General features: G+C 45.4%; 1 protein-coding gene across 3 annotated transcripts; it reads left to right on the forward strand.

The window, feature by feature from the left end:
- Positions 1–1679: 1679 nt before the first annotated feature.
- On the forward strand, positions 1680–18850 carry LOC123069847 (RAB11-binding protein RELCH). 3 transcript variants are annotated; one of them, XM_044492796.1, is made up of 20 exons: positions 1680–2097; positions 3046–3198; positions 4497–4660; positions 5204–5311; positions 7204–7320; positions 14357–14752; positions 14865–14939; positions 15018–15146; positions 15288–15362; positions 15441–15650; positions 15831–15983; positions 16062–16267; positions 16372–16489; positions 16574–16712; positions 16789–16990; positions 17076–17181; positions 17263–17403; positions 17486–17609; positions 17730–17846; positions 18228–18850. In XM_044492796.1, exons 1-20 carry the CDS (start codon positions 1875–1877, stop codon positions 18545–18547), a joined length of 3276 nt encoding a protein of 1091 aa, XP_044348731.1. In that variant the 5' UTR covers positions 1680–1874; the 3' UTR covers positions 18548–18850. The 3 variants fall into 3 exon arrangements, with proteins under 3 accessions (XP_044348731.1, XP_044348730.1, XP_044348732.1); XM_044492795.1 differs by having other exon boundaries at positions 1682–2097; positions 18181–18850; XM_044492797.1 differs by lacking the exon at positions 7204–7320 and having other exon boundaries at positions 1683–2097; positions 18181–18850.
- Positions 18851–19821: the final 971 nt, after the last annotated feature.

Here is a 19821-nt window from a genome sequence, read left to right on the forward strand (position 1 = left end):
CACGGTGGGCCAAAAAAATAGGTGTCCTGTTCACTTTCGAGTGGACTTTGACTATTTATTTTTTCCTTTGGAAAACCAAGACGTAGATTAAAAAGATTGAGTGACTCGAAAAATTAGAAGGAAGCGTATTACGACACGGAAGAAGCGTATTATGACGGTGAGCGGGATGAAGCAATCCATGCTTTATTATTAGGTGAAACTGTTGGTACCTGGCAAAATACATCTAATATGTGTGACTGTAATATAATGATTGGGATCCCGAGGCAATTGAATGGATGAGATATCAGTACGCATAGTCGCCTTGTGCACCTAGGCATTTTCGTAGTCCTCGTTAACTATTTCAGAGCACATGCAGTTAAGCCACATTATCGTCTCAATAAACTACAAATTAATGACATGAATGCATGTGTCCTTTATACCAATTTTTTTCTCCCATTTGCTCCCTGCTAGTAGCTAACTGAGTGCATATATTATGTGGTAAGTGATATACTATATTCCCCACAAAAAATAATAATATGCTATATTTATTAATTTAAAAATATAATCAAATATCCCTCCATCTCCAATTGCTTGTCTAGACAGTCTATGCGACTAACCACAATGAGAGTAACATATGTAGTAACATCACACATATCTAGTGGCATGCAATAAATAAAGAAAGAGATGAAAGTGGTACTCCCTCCTTCCATCTATATAGGGCCTAATGCGTTTTTCGAAGCTAACTTTGACCAAGTGTTAGAGCAATAATATATGACATGCAACTTACACAAAGCATACCGTCAAATTCGTACGTGAAAGGAGCTTCCAATGATATAATTTTCACATTATACATCTCATGTATTATTAATCTTATCAATAGTCAAAGGCGGTCTTAAAAAACGTATTAGACCCTATATAGATAGAAGGAGAGAGCTAGTTACTATACTAGTATGAGTAACATCACATATATTAAGACAAGATGTGTCTATAACCTAATAAATGAAATGTTGTATGTTATCACACATACACATATGTTAGACTAGCCACAATGGGAGTAACTTCGGTAGTAACATCGAGTCCAACTCAGCAAATTTGCTTATGTGGCAATGAGTTAATGAGGAGAGATGTAGTACTAGTAACTTAGCTAGTTACTGTAACATCACATGTCCCAATGCAATATGAGTCTATAACCTAATAAATGAAGCTTTGCATGTTACCACACTTAGGCTAGTCACAGTGGGAGTAACTTAGATAGTAACATAACACATCCCAAGCCATATATGCTTATGTGGCATGGAGTTAATGATGAGAGATGTGCTTGTGGTAACATATATGTTACCGTAACATAACGCATCCCAATGCAAAATGAGTCTACAACATAATAAATGAAGGCTTGCAGGACACTACACTTATGTTACTACCCACTATAATGGTAGTAACATAGACTAGTAACATGTCTAAGTTACTACCCACTATGACTAGCCTTATGTTACTATCCACTATTAAGATAGTAACATAGTCTAGGGATATGTGTATGTTACTAGTATATGTTACTTTCCATTGTGGCTAGTCTTACTGCCTATTGTGGCTAGTATGAAGCAGTAGTTTCTGCTTGCCCATAGGAGCTGCGGCCGAAAAGTGCTGGCCAGCTTGCATCCCAGTCATCCGTTTTCTCGCCAGTAGATCCCCTTCGTCCATCCACTGGCGCTTCTTCCAATTCCCCTCTTCCTTCCAATCCCACCCGCCTCGAGTCGCCCGCTCGAGATCCGCCCCGCCGTACTGCGACATGCTGACGCGGGGCCGCCGCTCGTCTTCCGAGTCTCCTCGTCCTGGCCGCGATTGAGTCAGGCAGACCAGCGCCGACAAACGAGCGGATCCGAGGGAGTCCGACGAGGATGGAGGCGGTGGGCGGCGCCGCGGAGGAGCGGTGGGCGTCGCTTTGCAACTGTGTGGTCAACTTCCTGCTGGAGGAGAAGTACCACCTCACGGCGCTCGAGCTGCTACAGGAGCTGCAGGAGGACGGCCGCCACGCGCAGGCGCTCCGCCTCCGCTCATTCTTCTCCGACCCCGCCTTCTTCCCCCCCGACCTGGTCGCTCGCGCCTCCTCCTCACCGGCGGGTACCACCATTTGCCCGTTCCTGTTCTGTCCGAGCTCCCGGTTCTTTTCCCCACCCGACGGAAGATCACACAGTGTGTCTCTGACTCGCGTGCCTCCGCTGCTCGCTGGCTGGATCTCGCGGGTGTTTTGTAGTAATTGCGACCTTGCCTTCTCTGATAGGCCCCCCTTCTCTATGATCGGGTTTGAGATGAACTTCCTTGTTCTTGCGCGGTGTTAAATTTATCCTGTAGCTCTGTTATGCAATGTACCTCCGCAATCAATTGGCGTTCTATAGTATCTGCAGTGGCGTATTATATAGTAGTACTAATAAACTTTTAAGTGAAAAAGAAACTATAGAACAAAACATTCAGTACATCGGTAATTTTTTGAGATGGTGGAAGTAAAGTGCCCGCTTTTTCTCTCACCTGCATGCCTTGATACTGACATGTCACTTGTGTTGAACAACAACACATGTATTGGGTTAGATCTCGTTACACCCAGACGTTACTTCTGTATGTGTCACAATAAGGTCTGAGGAATGCGATGGATGAGTAAAGTGAAGTAGTTACTTGTCTAGACTCTTAGTGTAATATAATATTTCCTCTGGTACCAAATGTTAGTCCCTTCAGAATCTGTGCCAGGAAAAACATTTTCACGTTTGACTACCATTATAGAACAATTACCAACATCGGCAGCATCAAATTAGGATCCATCATAAAAATATACTTTTATCATATGTAGACAGTTTACTCACCTTTATGTGAAACAATGTATTTGTAGAAATTGATGGTCAAAATATCACCTTTGAGATTGTCTCAGTGTCTGAAAGGATTTACATTGGATTCAGAGGGAATCCAGTTTAATCCGTTGGCTCATTTTTTGTGATACTTATCCAGGCACATATAATTGCAAGATACCAGCTGTATTAGCAGGTCTGTGTGATGAATCATGTCTGTTCTTTTTTACAGGTGCTGATCCACAGAGTTTGCTAGAAGAGAAAATTGCAGCAGAAGAGAAGTTGGCACTCACTGAGTATGATCTCCGACTAGCCAAGGAAGACCTTACATGCTTGAAGCTTGAGTTGCAAAAGCAACAAGAATCATCTCCTGATAATACAATTGGTTTGTCTCTTTGGAAATGATAGATTTGCTTGCTGTTGCTTTTGATGTTGTAGCATTTATCGGTCTCCATAATGCCACATTGCGTGTGTCGTCAACTGGAGATATCTATGAATTTATATAAGAACGTGATAATGCTATAAAGAGATGAAAAAAATATCCTAGTGATGGCAGGTTATTCAAGATTCCAAGAAAGCACAAACATCTTTAATTCCTTGTTGGATGAAAACTATAATTTAGATAAAATGAGAACAATTACATACAATGAAAATAAAAGGCAGATCTTAATATATGAAACTCATGCTTTTGAGTATTCAAGAAAAAAAAAGGCAGATCTGCAAAACTTAATAAGCATTCCGCCTGGGCTGTACTGGAGGCGTCCCTAGGAGCTTTGATAATACAGATTTTGCTAAACTGGAATAATTGATTATGTGTTGTCTTTGTTCAATGTCCACACAACCTCGCTTGAGACCTGTTGATTTGGTTAAACGAAAAATGTAACACTTTCTTCTTGAAGAGCAGGTAATCTGCTGGTGCCAGTGACTGGTCAGATTGTATTGGCATCATCTATTGCATTTTGGCTATTCCAAAGTGAGCCATTGTATTCGCTAGGAACTGTTGTAACATACATATAGAATAAAGAAGGGAAAGTCCTAGTGATAGCGTGCATCAAACCCATATCTATTACTCCCTCCGTTCCTTATTATAGTGCGCATAGACTGTGGCTCTTATACCAACGAATGTGCTGGCCATTGTACTTTGGACGAGAAAGCCCAGCCTTTACCGCATGTGACCCACGACCCCATGTGCATGCTGCTGCGGGGGTAACTCCTCCAGCGATTTGAGTGGAGGTTAGTTTGGTCTAAAATTGCAAACGCGCATTACAATCTGGAATTTTAGCAAAAAAGTTATACGCACTATAATAAGGAACGGAGGGAGTATGAGATATATGACTAAAACATAGAACCAATTCTCACCTCTTGATGTGACATGGGCATTGGACCAGGACATATACTTGCTTCAAAGTGCACAGTTTGACTTTTGCTAGTAACCATGTGCTGGTAAATGTATACAGGCTTGGCTACTGGTTTCCTGTCAAAATCCTTGCATGGTGTTCCACCAATTAGATAGCTTATATTCACTCATTTCATTTTCGTTTATTATTTGAACTCCATGAGAAGGTAGATTATTTCCGTGACATATAAGCTTTGGTGGTTTCACGTTTCACTTTGATGCTGTAGAGCAAACAATTTAACTCCTTTTGGACTATGTAATAGTACTGCTGACAGGGCCTCTTTCAGATGCTTCTGCACATGAAGGATTCAACCAACAGGACCAACGAGATGTCAAAATTTCAGCATTAGGCCCTCTGAAAGATAATGAACGGAAAGATCTGAACTGTGCTGTAAAGGAATACCTGCTTTTGGCTGGGTATCGACTTGCAGCCATGACTTTCATTGAGGAGGTCTGCATTATCTGTGTCTCAGCGTTTATCTTCATGCTGTAACTTCGTCAGTTTTTAATTTGTGATTTCAGTTATTTTTAAAATTCATGGAGAATGGTATTTAATGTTACACAACTACTTATGATCTATTTGTCATGGCAAGGTTGATGATGCTAGAAACTGTCATAATGCTTATTAGCTTGCTAGATCATTTGTTGCTATTAGTGATCTTTAAGTGAGAGAATGAGAGATTCTTCATTGCTACCCAAACAGGGAAAACAGAAAATTTTAAAGTATATATGAATGATGTCACTTATTGTTAGAAATTAACTATAAGTGGAAACTGGTGCAAATCCACTGGAGTTGCATTTGCATGCTGCCATTACATGTAGTCAATGCACTTTAGACGAGCATATTTCATTGGATTTCTTATAATCTATTAATCTTAGAAGTTATCCATGCAAAGTAAATATTTACTTTCTCTTAGATGATCATATCCTTTTCCTATCTTCTTTACTCTGGAATGTAAAATCTGTTTATGATTTGCTCAGTCATCATTTGCAGGTTCTTGATCAGGATCTTGATGTTTGGACTAACAGTTCAGCTTGTGTGCCTGATGCCCTTCGTCGTTATTACTACCAGTATCTTTCATCTACCACTGAGGCGGCTGAGGTAATCATGTATATCAAGTTGCTAAGTAACCTTATAAAATGTTGCTAATCTTGTACATGTGTAATGCACGCGGCAACACCTGTCTATTTTCTCTGAAGGAAGTCACCATCAAGAAAGTTGTTCTGAGATTCAATTTTTCACATTAGTAATCTAAGGCAACACCTGTCTATTAGAGCATCTCCACTCGCCCCCCAACCCCCCCCCCCAACCCGCAGAAGCCCATTTTTTGCCGGTTAGGGCCGAATTTGGCGCCGGCGGACCCAGGCCGAACCCGGCGCTCTGGCGGGCGCCGGGGGGTGCCGGGGGAAACGGTTTTGGCGCGAAATCATGTGGACCCGCCGAGTCAGCGACTGGGCGCCTTCGTCGTCCTCATCGCTTCGGTTTCCCGCGGGAATCAATGCGAAGGCTGCCGCCGGTCAGCCTTCCATTGATTCCTCACGGGCGGCGCAGTGAAGGCGCGCCGACGCGTGTCCTGCCGCCTCCTGCTACGCGTACACACGGTTGTCGCCCGCTCGCCGGCCACCCGCCGCTATAAAAGCCGCCCCTCCCTCGTCGGAGCACGTGCGGCAGCAGCCGAGGTACGCCCCCGACAGCCACACGCTGTGGACGGCGTACTTCGACCGCCGCCACGCTGACCAGCTGTCTGCCACGAACGGTGTCGAACCGCGCGGGCGCCTCAACTCTGAGGGGTGGCACCAATGGTGGGGCGTCCCCGGGCGGACCTTCGTATCGAGGGCGGCAACTCGCCGCGGCTGGAGTACCCGACGCCACCTTCCTCTCGCCACTGCGGCAGCTCCTAGACGCTGAGGCGGATGGAGACGCTGTCGTCGTCCTCCCGCTCCTTCGGGTCGCCGGCGCTCCTCCTATCAAGTCGGAGCCGCGGGAGACGCCGCTCGGGCGGCGCACCCAAGGCGGTGCCCTCGTCATCAACAAGGGCGGCCATGGCCCTTCTCCCTCCTCCTGCCTCGTCAAGCCGAAGGCCGAGCCGGCGCTCCTTCCCGTGAAGGAGCACGAGGCCATGGCCGCCGATGAGGAGACCGACCTCAAATGGGCGCCGGACGACTACGTCCGTAAGGAGATGGAGCGCCAGCACCGCGCCCTCGAGGAGATCGCCCCCTGGCGCCGCGGCCGCGAGGAGGGTGGCGTCGTCATCCTCGACGGCAGCGACGACGAGACGCCCGAGCCGTCCAACCCCGTCTGCCACGGTGACCCAGGGTAGGGGTTCAACAAGGACGGCGGCGGCGTGCAGGACGGCGGCGACTACACCAACTTGTACAGGCTCCTCGGCATGTAGAAGGCTCAGGGGGCGGCGGGTGGCGTAGGTTTTTTTATGTTTTATTATTTCTTCTTTAAGTATGTACAAATATGAATGAAAACCGTCGAATATTAGCCGAATTCGTGTCTTTTTCGTCTAATTTTAGCCGAATTTTAGTTCAAATAACGGTGTCTGGGGCCCGACCTGGGCCGTGGTTGGGAACTCGACCGCCCCCACGCCGATTTTATTGCCGATTGCCCCCCAGGCGGCGCTATTTCAAGCCCCTGGGGGCTGAACGGCTGGAGATGCTCTTAGCTGTATACTGCTCACTTTACGAGTCCAAACCATAATGTATGAAACTAGAGAAAATAAAGACTAACTAAAGTTGTATACCAAATCCAACTATACTTTCTAGGAATTTTAGATTTGTAGTTGTATAACTAGTACAATACAACTCTAATGCTATACCATTTTGCATCTAGCTGTGCATTTGTGTGGGATTTTTGGTGAGTTATGGTCTAAATACAAATTATAAACTTTCATAAGAAGTTTAATTAAGTAGAAAAACCATAAATAAAATAAGAATAAATGATACTCTTTTAAGTACAAATAAATAAACAGAATCGTGTATTCACAGGTGATGGTGACACTGATGACTATCCAAGGGTCAGCTTTGAATAAAAAGGGCATCCCGGTGCATGTAGCTCCCGCTTACGCAGGGTCGAGGGAAGGGTCCGACCACTTTGGGTCTTTTGTACGCAGCCTTTCCCTGCATTTCTGCAAGAGGCTGTTTCCAGGACTCGAACCCATGGTCACAAGGCAACATCTTTAGCATTGCGCCAAGGGTCAACTTTGAATCTTTATCTTTTTGTTTTCGTGATGGATGAGGTCACAAGGGATATACGGGATATACAAGGAGATATTCCATGGTGTATGCTCTTTGCAGATGAAGTGCTTTGGCGATAGTCAGATGGGGGTTAATAGAAAGTTAGAGCCGTGGAGACAGACTTTGGAATCGAAAGGTTTTAAGCTTAGTAAAACTAAGACTGGGCACATGAGGTGTGTTTTCAGTACTACTAGGCACGAGGAGGAGGTTAGAGCATCTCTAGCAGATCCCGCAACCCGTTGTCCCATATAAATCGTTTATGATATCCCTAGGACGCCGGGCACGCAGTCAGAACAGATCCGCTATACTGATACTGCAAATTTAAACATACTAGCTCACGCTAAAACATCTCGCCAGAGTTCATCACACGCATAGCATAGCATAGGGGAGTTCATCACACGCATAGCATAGGGGAGTTTTTAATAATACAAACCGAAATGAAAACACTAGCATAGATCTACTCATTGCCGGAGTCGCTGTCGTTGCCGGAGTCGTTGTCGCTGCCATCGCGGGGCGGGGGCTCGTTGCTGTGGAGGGTGTTGTAGATGAACGTGTTGGAGACGGTCGTCGCGAGCTGGTACTCCTCCAGGAGCGCCGGCAGGTGCGAGCCGCAGCTGCATCTCTGGCTGCGGCAGCCTGCTTTGCCTCAAACCACGCGGTCCCTGCCACCCTACGGCGCTGGAGGGCTGGATCGAAGAGGTTGCCGAAGCGCCGGAAGCTCGCCCACGCCTGCAAGCAGGCGCTGCGGGACTTCGCGCCGCGGGTGCGCGCCGCCTCCCTCTGCCTGCCCGACACGGGAGGGTGGAGGCCGGAGCCGCCGGCCTCTTCGTCGTTGTGGCGCTTGCGGCGTCGGCCGCCATGGCCCCCGAACCCCCCCGCGGCACCCGAAGCCGCCGTGGTCGCCAAACCCCCTGCCGCTTCCATGGCATGCACCGGCGAACGCGCCGCCAAGATCCTGTGGAAAACTAGCCGCAAAATGCTGCCGGAGCGGGCTTGATTTCTCGCCGGAGTAGATGATATGCAGTGGAGAGGGGTAGAGGAAATGGCGGATGGATACCCTAAATCGCCCGGACGCCGGCATATATACCGGATTGGAGGGCGGTTTACGGGCCCCCGTATAGTTTTTACTGTCCGGGCCTTTTTTGGGGGATCCGCTGGGGCCGATTTTTTGGGCCATCCCGTATAACGGCTCGAAAAGCGTAGTTCGCCGGGCTTTTATGGGGTCTGCTAGAGAAGCTCTTAGCCTTGATGGGCAGAAGGTACGTCAGAAGGACAACTTTTGATATTTGGGGTCAATGCTGTAGAAGGATGGTGAATGTCGCGAGAGTCGTTGAGAGTGACCAGCACAGCCTGCGGAAGACGCTGGGAGGGGATAGCGTCACAGGCGGACGAGCACCAAACACCGAAAGACGACGCATGTGCGAGACAGGATCAGTGTAGGGGGAACACCGTCAAGAGTCAGCAGGCAGCAAGAAAGATGCATACCTGATGAAAGCATTATTTTTTTAATTGATCTTGGTCATGTCGTCAATCGTCGTGCGTGTTGGCGGAAGGCACAAGCGTGTTGGAGAAGGTAGGAGGGTCTGGCAGGAGGCAGCAACACCCGGGTGGAAGATAGAACCGACCAGCTGAGTGTACGAGGGAGACCTACAGGCGGGCGTGCTCCAGTGGGAAGCTAGCTGGGTGAGTCGGGCATGCTCCAGTGGGCAGCTAGCTGGATGAGTTGACCTGTGGGCGTGGAGGGGAGGGGCGGCAGCAGAGGAGAGGTGCCGCAGGCAGTTGCGAGTTCTTGGGCGAAGTGGCTGGTGTCCTAGGGGGAGTTGGACAAGAGCAGCTCGAGGCGGTGGCTGCCTGCTGGGGAGTCAGGGGAAACGACTTTCACATCGAGTAATCGATCTGATCGACGAAGAAATCAAACTGAAGGAGAGATAAAAAAAAGGTCTGATCGAGGACGACAGATTGAGATTGAGCGTGGAGTTGTGGCACGTGGGAGGAGAGCTAAACCCAGGCCGTTTCTAAAGATTTGGGGCCCCGGGGCGAAATCTAATTTGGGACCCTAAAATTTGTATAGTTCATATGACATTGGTTTCATAGCTTGGGATTAAAATGGAAAGGATCGCTCACATGCATGTGTGGTTGCTACTTGCTAGATGGAAATGGAAACTGCACACACACACACACACACACACACATACACTAGCAAAAGAGCCCGTGCTTTGCAACGGGAGAAAAAATAACACACCTCTGCGAGGTTTTGTCATTGTGTGCATGCGTGATTATAGATGATTGCACTCAAAACAACATTTTAACAATATTTAATGGGCAAAATAACATAATGTTCAGATTCTACACATTTTTAATCAAGTTCTATATATAACATGTTAAAATTGAAGTTATGATTTAAAAGATGTGAACATTTTTTAAAAACATATGATATGGACTGTGGGTTGATTTTCGAAACTGCAGGGGGCTTTGTGTAAAAATTGAAACATTTTCTTCATGTCACTTAAAGTAGTATTGCAGGTTAATTGCCAAAAACTATAGGGTTTTTTGTTTTGTCTATTTGTTCCAGTTCTGCTGCGACATATCACATATGCAGGATTCTCCATCGAATTGAATCTTCTGCTTAGTCCGTTGCGCCTCAATTCACTGTTAGATCTAATTTGCTCTATTCTAGCTTTCTTTTGTTTTCGATGCATATTTGCATATTTTTGCCTTTCTCGCGTGTATTTTGTGCCTTTTTGTGTTGGCTCCATATTTGCATACTTTTTTCTCCCTTGTGTACATTTTTTTACAACTTGATCGAATCTTCAATTCTTTTGTTTTGCTGATAGGCTTCACTATGCTTTTCAGTTTTTCATGTTTTTCCTTCTTCGGTCATCTGTGTGTGGTCATCTGTGTGTATCGCTCTCTATCTCTTTTCCTTCTTTGTTCCTTGGCATCCATGAGAGTTTTCTAGAATATAGAAATCTGTTGTTGATAAAAAAATGATAGACTTTGCATCATAAATAGAGCATGTGAGTACTCATATATTTATTTAATTACAATATATATAAACATCAAAATTGTGCAGATATCACAGTATAAAAAAATGATTAGACTTTGCATCATAAAATAGAGCATGTGAGGTACTCATGTTTTCTAGAACGGAGAGGTATTGTTATTTGTACAATAATGTCTTATTTCTTCTTCGCAATCATTTTTAAAATTGTGCAGCCATTTAGGCGTACGGTTTAAGTTGATATTAGCCATCAGCATGTCGCCATAGCTACGCACTACACAGTCTATCTCTTTTTCTTTGAGGGAATACACAATTGTATAACTGTACATGGCGGCTAAGTGACGCAGGCTCCACACTTGTTCTTATCCCCTTTCTCTCGTACTCACTGCAAAATCCCCCTTTTCTCTTCACCTCGTTGGGAGCGGCCGCCGCGTGCTGCCTCCTTGCCATCTCCAACCTCGCCGGGAGAGGAGCTCCTCTACCCCGATTCGCCTCTAGTAGGCCAGCTAGCCGCCACCCTGCCTTGGAGCTCGCCGCCTCCGCCCACCTCTCCGTCGGCTTCATTCTTCTCCGCCTCGATTCCGTCCGCCGCCACTGGATCCACGCTGGAGCAGCCGGATCTGCCGCCTCCTGCCTCGCCTACCGTAGGGAGCAGGACGACCGATAGAATTGCCACCACCTCTCTGTCAACTTCGTTCTCCTCCGCCGTGATTCCGTCCGCCGCCACCGGATCCACGCTGGAGAATCGCCCGTTCGTTCGCGGCTGGGCTACGCAGCTGCCTCAGCCCAGCTTGCCCGCGAAGCCGTCGTCGTCCATCTCTATGTCGAACTCGACTGGAGGCAGCGTGTGCCGGCGAGGTTCCAAGAACCCCTCTTTGTTCCTCTCTCTATTGTCCCTTTTTTGTTTCCTTCTTGATGTTCTTCTGCTCCCGAGCTGAGCATATCACGCATGTTGTTTATTTGGATCCGGGCAGGCGCGCCGACGGGGATGGCGGTAGCGGCGCGCGTCGATGTGGGGGTGGGCCGGCGGCGCGTGGTGAGGCGGGTCGGGCGTGGCGGGAGGTGGCAGCGCGCTGGAGGTGAAGATGGGGATTGGGAGGCAGCGGACGTGCGGGTGGCTGCCTTGATGTTCTTTTCTGTCCCATGTATCGCTTCAGTTTGATTTATGGATTGCGGGTAAAATATTCAAAACCATAGGGGTTGTTTTGTAAAAAGTGTGTGAACGGGGCGGACGAAAACGAGAACGTAGCAGGGGATATATAGATAGATTAGTACCACCTTAGATATAGAAAATAAATATAGACGTGTTGATGAAAAAAAACTGAAAGCGTAAATTCACGGGAAGAAACAAACGTATTGTGATGGTGAACCCACGGAGTCAATCCGTGCTTTATTATTAGGGAAAGATATACACACACATGCCTCTTGGGCCTTGCAATACAGTCAAGTTGCATCCATAACATGGTATCAGAGCCTAGGCTTAGGCAGCCCCGTCAAAATTTGGGGGGCCCACATCAGTAGGTATTAGGCAGCTTGTATATTTCACAAGGCTTGGGGTACAAGGGAAGGAAACATAGCCTAATAGGACTCCTTGACCTAATACTAATACTCCTTCATAAAAATACTCCTTAATAACACTATCAATATTGCATGCGATCCTGTGAAGCATGAGGTCACCAACCTGTACGTCTATATATACTGGCCTATGGCCCCATGGGAACACAAGTTGCATATTCCTAACAACCTAGAACTGCAGCTGCCAGTAGCTCTTCGACTTGATCTGTCACTGGCCGTTCCCACCACCTTTGTTCCCTCCTTAATGCCAATGAACCCTAACCCTGGCACTGGGTGCAGCTTCATGAAAAAGATGCCTCATGCATATAGGTTGGTTGCCTGCCCTCCCTACCAGGAAGCAATGCTTGGGCCTTGGCATCCCATCCACCCTGCTCCAAACACTGAAAACCCGGTGCCAGATCGCGCACGTGTAGACACAGCCGAGAAGCATATGGTCTAGTGTTTCACTGTGTTGGTCACAGAAAGGGCACGCCTGGTGATGGGGGAGGCAATGCTGTGCCAACCTGTCTGAAGTCCAGCACCGGTTCTGGGCAGCGAAAGCGCGCAAGCTCCATATTGCCTTGGCTGTCAGCACATCTGCCAAACCGGCAAAGAAGGCTCTATATGCCGATCTAGTTGAGAAAATTCCTTTTTTCTTCCACGACCAACAAAGCATGTCTCTGATCCCAGCAGTTGGCTCGAAGAAGAGCAGTCTGGTCCACACCGAAATGAACTCCTGTAATGCCTCTGGGCTAAGGTCAGACCCAACGTCTTCAATACAGAGGCCTCTGACGTTCGTCTCCGCCACCGTGTGGTTCGTCTTGAGGCGTGGCTGAACAGATGCACAAAGGTTAGGAGACTCGTACTGCAGCCTATCGCCATCCAGCCAATGGTCCAACCAAAAAAGCGTTGCCTCGCCATTGCCTGCAACAGATCTACCCTCAAACAGTACCCTGGACTCCTGTGTCACTTGCAGATTAAATTCCTTCCAGGGATTCGAAGCACCGATATGCTTCAGCCAAAGCCAGCGTGAGCGCAGGGCCATGTACAGCCATTTCAGATCAGGCAAACTAAACCACCAGCCCTCTTCGGCATGCAGACTGCACGCCGGGTCACCACAGTGCCTGCCCCTGGCGTCGGCATGACCTTTCCAGAGGAATTTTGTTTATCCCTTCCACCACCTTAGCTGCTAGGTCAAGCAACATCTTGGTGTAGACTGGGATGCGCACAGAACTCTCTTCACAAGGACTAGCCTCCCCCCTTTGGCCATGGTAGAGGCCCTCCATGAAGTCAGTCTGTTTGTCATCTTGTCTAATTCCCCTGGAGCTGTGCCGCCGACTGCTTTCGGATGCTTAGTAATGGGACTAGGTAAGTGCAAGGAAATGCTTCTTCCGGACAACAGAGATGGTTGGATATCAGCTGAAGATGCTCCTGCTGGTGCCTGATCGGTAGGGCAGCACATTTATTCAGATTGACATGCAGCCCCGATGCGATTCCAAAATCCTCCAGCATGACCAAGTACGCACTGATGTCAAGCTCCAGGTGTCTCAAGAAGATCATAGCATCGTCCACAAAGCAGGAGGGCCATTGCCACATACCTGTGCGTGCTAGCGGAGAGCCCGAGCTCCAAAATCCGCTTCCTGGAAAAACAGGTGATGAAGAACGTCCATAAAAAAATAAAGATCATGGGCAACAACGGGTCGCCCTGCCCCAAGTCTAATCTGTTCCATAAGGTATCTCCTGGCGATCCATTGAGAAGAATCCGACTCGAGGCCGTCGAGAGCAGGCCACAAACCCCCGTATCCAGTGGGAACCAAAACCTAGCTTCCACACAGCACCTCCAAAATGAATGGCCAATCGATTGTGTCGAGTGATTTGGGTATATCCAGCTTTAGCAGCATGGCATGTTGTTTCAAAGAGTGCAGCCATTGCTCCGTGCACTGGACGAGCATTATTGTGGAGGCAGCGTCCATGCACAAAGGCACTGTGATCTTCGCCAGATCAGCCGTGTGTCTGTTAGCTAGGGTTTGATTGAAAATCTTAACCACCCCGTGGATGAGACTCACTGATGGCAATCCCACATGAGTAGATGACTCATTTGGTTTTGGTGCACCGCATGCATTTTCAAATAGAACAGTTAAACAATCAATCAGTAGCCAAATTTACCATTCAGCAATACCTTTGCCTTGAACAATGTTCGTATCGCTGTTGAGTTTTAGATTTTTTCCCCTGGGTTACTTCACATGTCGGATTATCCTTTTTTCCCCTTGTAAGCCCAGAAGTTTGAAGTAGTATTAACTTGATCATTGATATTGCGTTGAGCTGAATACTGATGGTTTTTCTACCCAGTTAAATGCTAATTCTATGGGAGAAGCAGCAGCATTGATCAATGAACATGAAAACCTCAAAGGAACTGAATCTATAACTATTAAGCTAGTATCAGCAGCGGCTCTGACTGAGAACACACGGAAAGATCATAAAAATACCGAAAGTACTATTGAAGGTTCCCCAGGTTCAGAAGCACCAGTTTCTTGCTCAACTGCTGGGGGCGGTGGTTATGGTACTTCAGGAGAAGATGAATCTGGCACAGATACTTCTCCGGAAGGTATATCTGTTAATGGCACTCAGCATGGAGCTGGTAACAGCCAGGAGAATTCAGGCAGCATATCAGTTTATGTATCGGAAGATAAAGTTAACACTGAGATAGTAGAGAGTCCAAGTATACATAAATCGTCATATAAGATGGTTAGTGGCTTGATTTGTTCTGTTTTCATATGGTATTTAGTGGCTTGATTTGTTCTGTTTTCATATGATTGTTGAGTGGCTTGACTTGAGCTGTTCTTGTTCAATCCTGTAGGCCTTGGAAACTATCAAGATAGTTTCAGATGCTCTTCCAAAGATAGTTCCATATGTGCTCATAAACCATCGCGAGGTTCATCTGTAACCTTTGTAAATTGTGTCAATATTTATTTTAATATAACTAGTGTTACATGCTGCTACATGGTTACAGGAGCTTCTTCCATTGATCATATGTGCTATAGAAAGACATCCAGATAGCGATGTACGGGATTCGTTGACTCACACATTGTTTAATCTGATAAAACGGCCTGATGGACAACAGAGGCTTATTATAATGGATGTATGTTTTTGACTATTGCTTGATACGGATCAATCTGTGTTTCTCATGATGTGGCCTGCAACTTATTCTACAAGTGCACACTTATTATTATTCTTATCATGTAAATTACCATTTTGTATTTATTCGCTCGCTACCATGCAGGCTTGCGTGGAATTAGCCACGAGTGTTGGGGAGATGAGAACAGAGACTGAATTACTACCACAGTGTTGGGAACAGGTATTCCGAATTTTCTGATAAGTCTTTTGGCCATCTTCATTTTGATATCTTATTTTAGTTAAATTGCCTGGTGTTTAGATAAATCACCAGTATGAGGAGCGTAGGTTGCTTGTTGCTCAGTCCTGTGGAGAACTGGCAATATATGTTCGTCCCGAGATACGCGATTCCCTTATCCTATCTATTGTGCAACAACTTGTCGAAGATTCTGCAACTGTTGTAAGGGAGGCTGCAACACATAATCTGGCCTTGCTGCTTCCTTTGTTTCCGAACATGGATAAATATTATAAGGTCAGTTTAAGTCTCACTAATTCTCAGAATCAGTAAAGGAGTGGAAATTTTATTTCAGTGTATTAGCTAAATGCCTGCTTTGTTGTGGGCTAATATTTGATTACGAGAGCTTAAAAGATAGCAATTCACTGAAAGATAATACTCATCTGGAAGTTGCTTAAATTTCTGTTTGTTTGGTAGGTTGAGGAGCTATTGTTTCAGTTGGTCCGTGACCCTTCTGGGGTAGTGGTGGATGTTGCTCTCAGAGAACTTGTTCCTGCAGTAGTAGGATGGGGGGGTAAACTGGATCAGATATTGAGAGTGTTACTGTCACATATCCTGGCATCTGCTCAGGTATGCATGGTTTTAAATTTGGGGACCTTATACTTTATGAATTGTAATACGTGTTCTGATAGAACTGTTATATTTCAGCGTTGTCCATCCGTTTCAGGGGTGGAAGGTACAATAGACTCTCATCTCCGTGTTTTAGGAGAACAAGAACGATGGACCATTGAAGTGCTCCTTCGGATGCTGACTGAGTTGTTACCATTTATTCATCAGAAAGCTATAGAGACTTGTCCATCAATAGACCCATCAGAAAACTACATTTCAGAATCCAGCCTAAAGCTGTATGCAACGTAAGCTGTTTGCATATGTGATGTTGTCTTTTAACTAACCAATTACGATAAACAAAAAGAAATACTTCTCTTTTATTGATCAATTGCATCTTGGGGCACTACAGAGGTGAGACAGAATGGTCAGCATTTGAGTGGATGCACACTGAGTGCCTGCCGGATTTGATCAAGCTTGCCTGCTTGTTGCCTGCAAAAGAGGATAGCTTAAGAACAGTGATCACAAAGGTAAAACATACAAACAACATCTCCTATACCGATCCTACCATCTTTAAGTATAATTTATGATAAATTATTTCCTGCAAAATTCAGTACCTGTTGGCCGTATCTGGACGCTATGGAAAAGATTATCTCGAGCACATTATGTTACCTGTATTTCTTATAGCAGCTGGTGATATTGATAGTGGTGATTTTACCTATTTTCCTCTGTCAATCCAGTCCAAAGTTCGTGGTAAGAATCCATGTGTTTAAATGGCGGGTCTGCTTTGCTATAGTTTTTTTGTTCAGGCATATTGATTGTGCTGCAGGTTTCCGTCCGAAAACTTCTGTTGCTGAAAAAATCGCTATCATTTGTGTTCTTCCATTGCTATTGTCTGGTATTTTGGGTTCTCCTTCAAGTCGTCAACAGTTAGAAGAATATTTAAGGAAATTACTTATCCAAAACACGAAGGATGGTTCATTTTCTATGCATCACACTGCCGAGATCATTGATGCGATCCGGTTTCTTTGGTTTGTACTTTGTCTAAACATGCAGCAAATATCATGATGTTGTTGAATATGCACTATTTTCATGTATTTAACTTATCATGTGTAGCATATTTGAGGAGCACCATGGAGTCATCTTTCATATTCTGTGGGAGATGGTTGCGAGCTCTGATACCAATTTAAAAACCAGTGCTGCAGCTTTACTGAAAGCACTTGTAAGTTTACTGTTACATGAATGGATCAGGGGTATGGTATGTTTTGTTCCTTGCAGTACTATTTATTGCTTTTACACACAGGTACCCTATGTTGGCGTGAAAGTTGCATCGACTCATGTTTTGCCAGCACTCATTACTCTTGGTTCTGATCAAAACTCGGCTGTAAAATATGCTAGTATAGATGCATTAGGAGCTGTTGCTCAGCATTTCAAAAGTGACATGGTATGGAAGCATCATTTTCCAATATTCCTTTATACATTACAATAGTTTTTGCAATGCCCTTACTCCATGACTGCACTGCCAGGTTGTTGACAAGATACATATTCAAATGGATGCCTTTCTTGAAGATGGATCACATGAAGCTACTATTTCGGTCATTCGTGCACTTGCAGTAGCTGTGCCGCATTCAACAGATAGACTACGTGAATATATCCTAACTACATTTAATATATACATTTTGACCAAAATTTGCATGTGTGATTCGCTCACTTGTGTGTTCACACATCTTCATATCAATCTGTTCCTCTGTTTCCTTTGACCTTGCATACATCTTTTAACCAAGATATTTAGACTTACAAGTGCCCCACCTACTGAAAATGATATTGAACGGCGTCGTGAAAGAGCAAATGTATTCTGTGAAGCGCTGCGTGCTTTGGATGCTACAGGTTGACCTTTATCCGAAATTGTCAGTGTTTCACATACTCAATAGCAGAAGCAAACTTTGTACTGAGTGTGCCTCTTATCTTTATCTGTAATGCTGCCTGTGCCTTTTGTTTATAATCTCAGTATAATTTTTGTACTTATTTGCTACATTATTCACAACCTGAACAATGCCTAGGCAATAGAAACTGCATTTGGATTTCATATATGGACTGTAATATCTAGCTAGTAATAGGTTACTGGCACATCCCATTTGTCCTACATATCAAAATTGTACCCGACAATAGAACAAGCCTTTATGTATGCTTATTCGTTTCTATTTCCCTTTTTCCGTTTCAGATCTTCCTGCTACAAGTGTACGTGATCTACTTTTGCCCTCTATACAGAACTTGCTAAAAGATTTGGATGCTCTAGACCCTGCACACAAGGAGGCACTAGAAGTTATAGGCCGGGAAAGGTCTGGAGGTACGCTGGAGAGCATCGGCAAGGCAATGGGGGCACACCTTGGGATCGCGACCTCTGTCAGCAGTTTCTTCGGCGAGAGCAATCTGCTTGGGAAGAAAGAGGGTGGAGAGCAGCACGACCCTGCTGCTGCTTCTGTTCCTCCGCAGGTGGGCTTACAAACTCAGCAGGAGAACACGAGGTTTGGTCGCATAATGAGGGGTGGATTTGGAGACATGTTGCGAGGCAAAGCAAAGGGCGGTGATGAACCCAGCTGATATTATCAACGTTGTCAATCAATACAATATTTTCCAAAGCTTGATTTCGGTCGTCACAGCATGAATAAGTTAATGTAGAACAACATGTTTGTTCATTGTTTGTACTTTGTAGTGAGATGGTATCCATGAGGATGCCGCGCTTTCCCTAGCTAAGCGATCCAAAATTAACGAGGTGTAATCTCAGATCAAACATGTTATATACGTACATGAAGGTAGCAAGTGCTCCTGTATTTTTATTTTATATTTTAAATATAAACCATGGCGACAGTTTCTGCGTCGACAACTATTCACACCCGCCCTCGCAAAAAACCTTGTTGGTCAGTGAGGTAGTTGCATTTCAAGCCTTTTTTAACACAGTACAGACACCCGCGCTCATATATTTCATTAAGAACGCGCGCATACACACTATCCTATGAGCCCCTCCGAAAGTAAGACTTGAACACACGCGCTCATATACAAGAACTACGTTCCTCCGGACTCCAGACCTAAGCCATATGTTCATACTTGAGACCTATCAAAGTTGGCAATACAATGACTAGCTAAAATTTTGACTACGTATATGAGTAATGCAAGAACATATAAGAACTACGTTCCTCCAAATTATCCTTGATCTCCTTAACCAAAGAGGCATATTTAGACCTATTGATTTCTCCACTCTACACTGCTTCAAGACAATCAGATTCAACATCTATTGAAAGACTGCTCCATTGCGAGGTCAGCATAGGACCTTCCTTTATGGCAACACATCATCGCAGGAGAGCAAGTGTCGACATGAGCCCATCACAATCTCTGAGAATCATACGTGCTCCGACTGTTCCATTAGGAACCGACCCATCGGTGTTAAGCTTGATACAGGGGGAAGGGGAATGGGATAACATGAATTACTACCTCGTTATAGCATGTGGCAGCCATGAGCAGGAAGCATGTTGTAGCTGAGAACTTTCCTTTAGGCAAGTTTGTTTCTGCATCAAGTGCAATGTACTGTAAAGAGGCGAGGTAGCTCGCAAGAAATCTGCAAGATACATCAACAAGTGGTGCTGGCTTTGCATGAACGATCTCGTTGTGGATGTACTTCCTATGTAGGACTAATTTTCTGTACTCTTAAAAGTATGTACTCTGATCTTCAATATACCCCATATACACAATGATTATACCTCTTTATCATTCTTAATATACTTCACTAAATATTTTAAGATACCTCAATATGAGTGTCGGGGGATGGACCCGGGTAGGCACAAGACAACTAAATAACGCTTCAAAA

The sequence above is a fragment of the Triticum aestivum genome, chromosome 3B (genome assembly GCF_018294505.1).
Source record: "Triticum aestivum cultivar Chinese Spring chromosome 3B, IWGSC CS RefSeq v2.1, whole genome shotgun sequence".
Classification (NCBI taxonomy): domain Eukaryota; kingdom Viridiplantae; phylum Streptophyta; class Magnoliopsida; order Poales; family Poaceae; genus Triticum; species Triticum aestivum.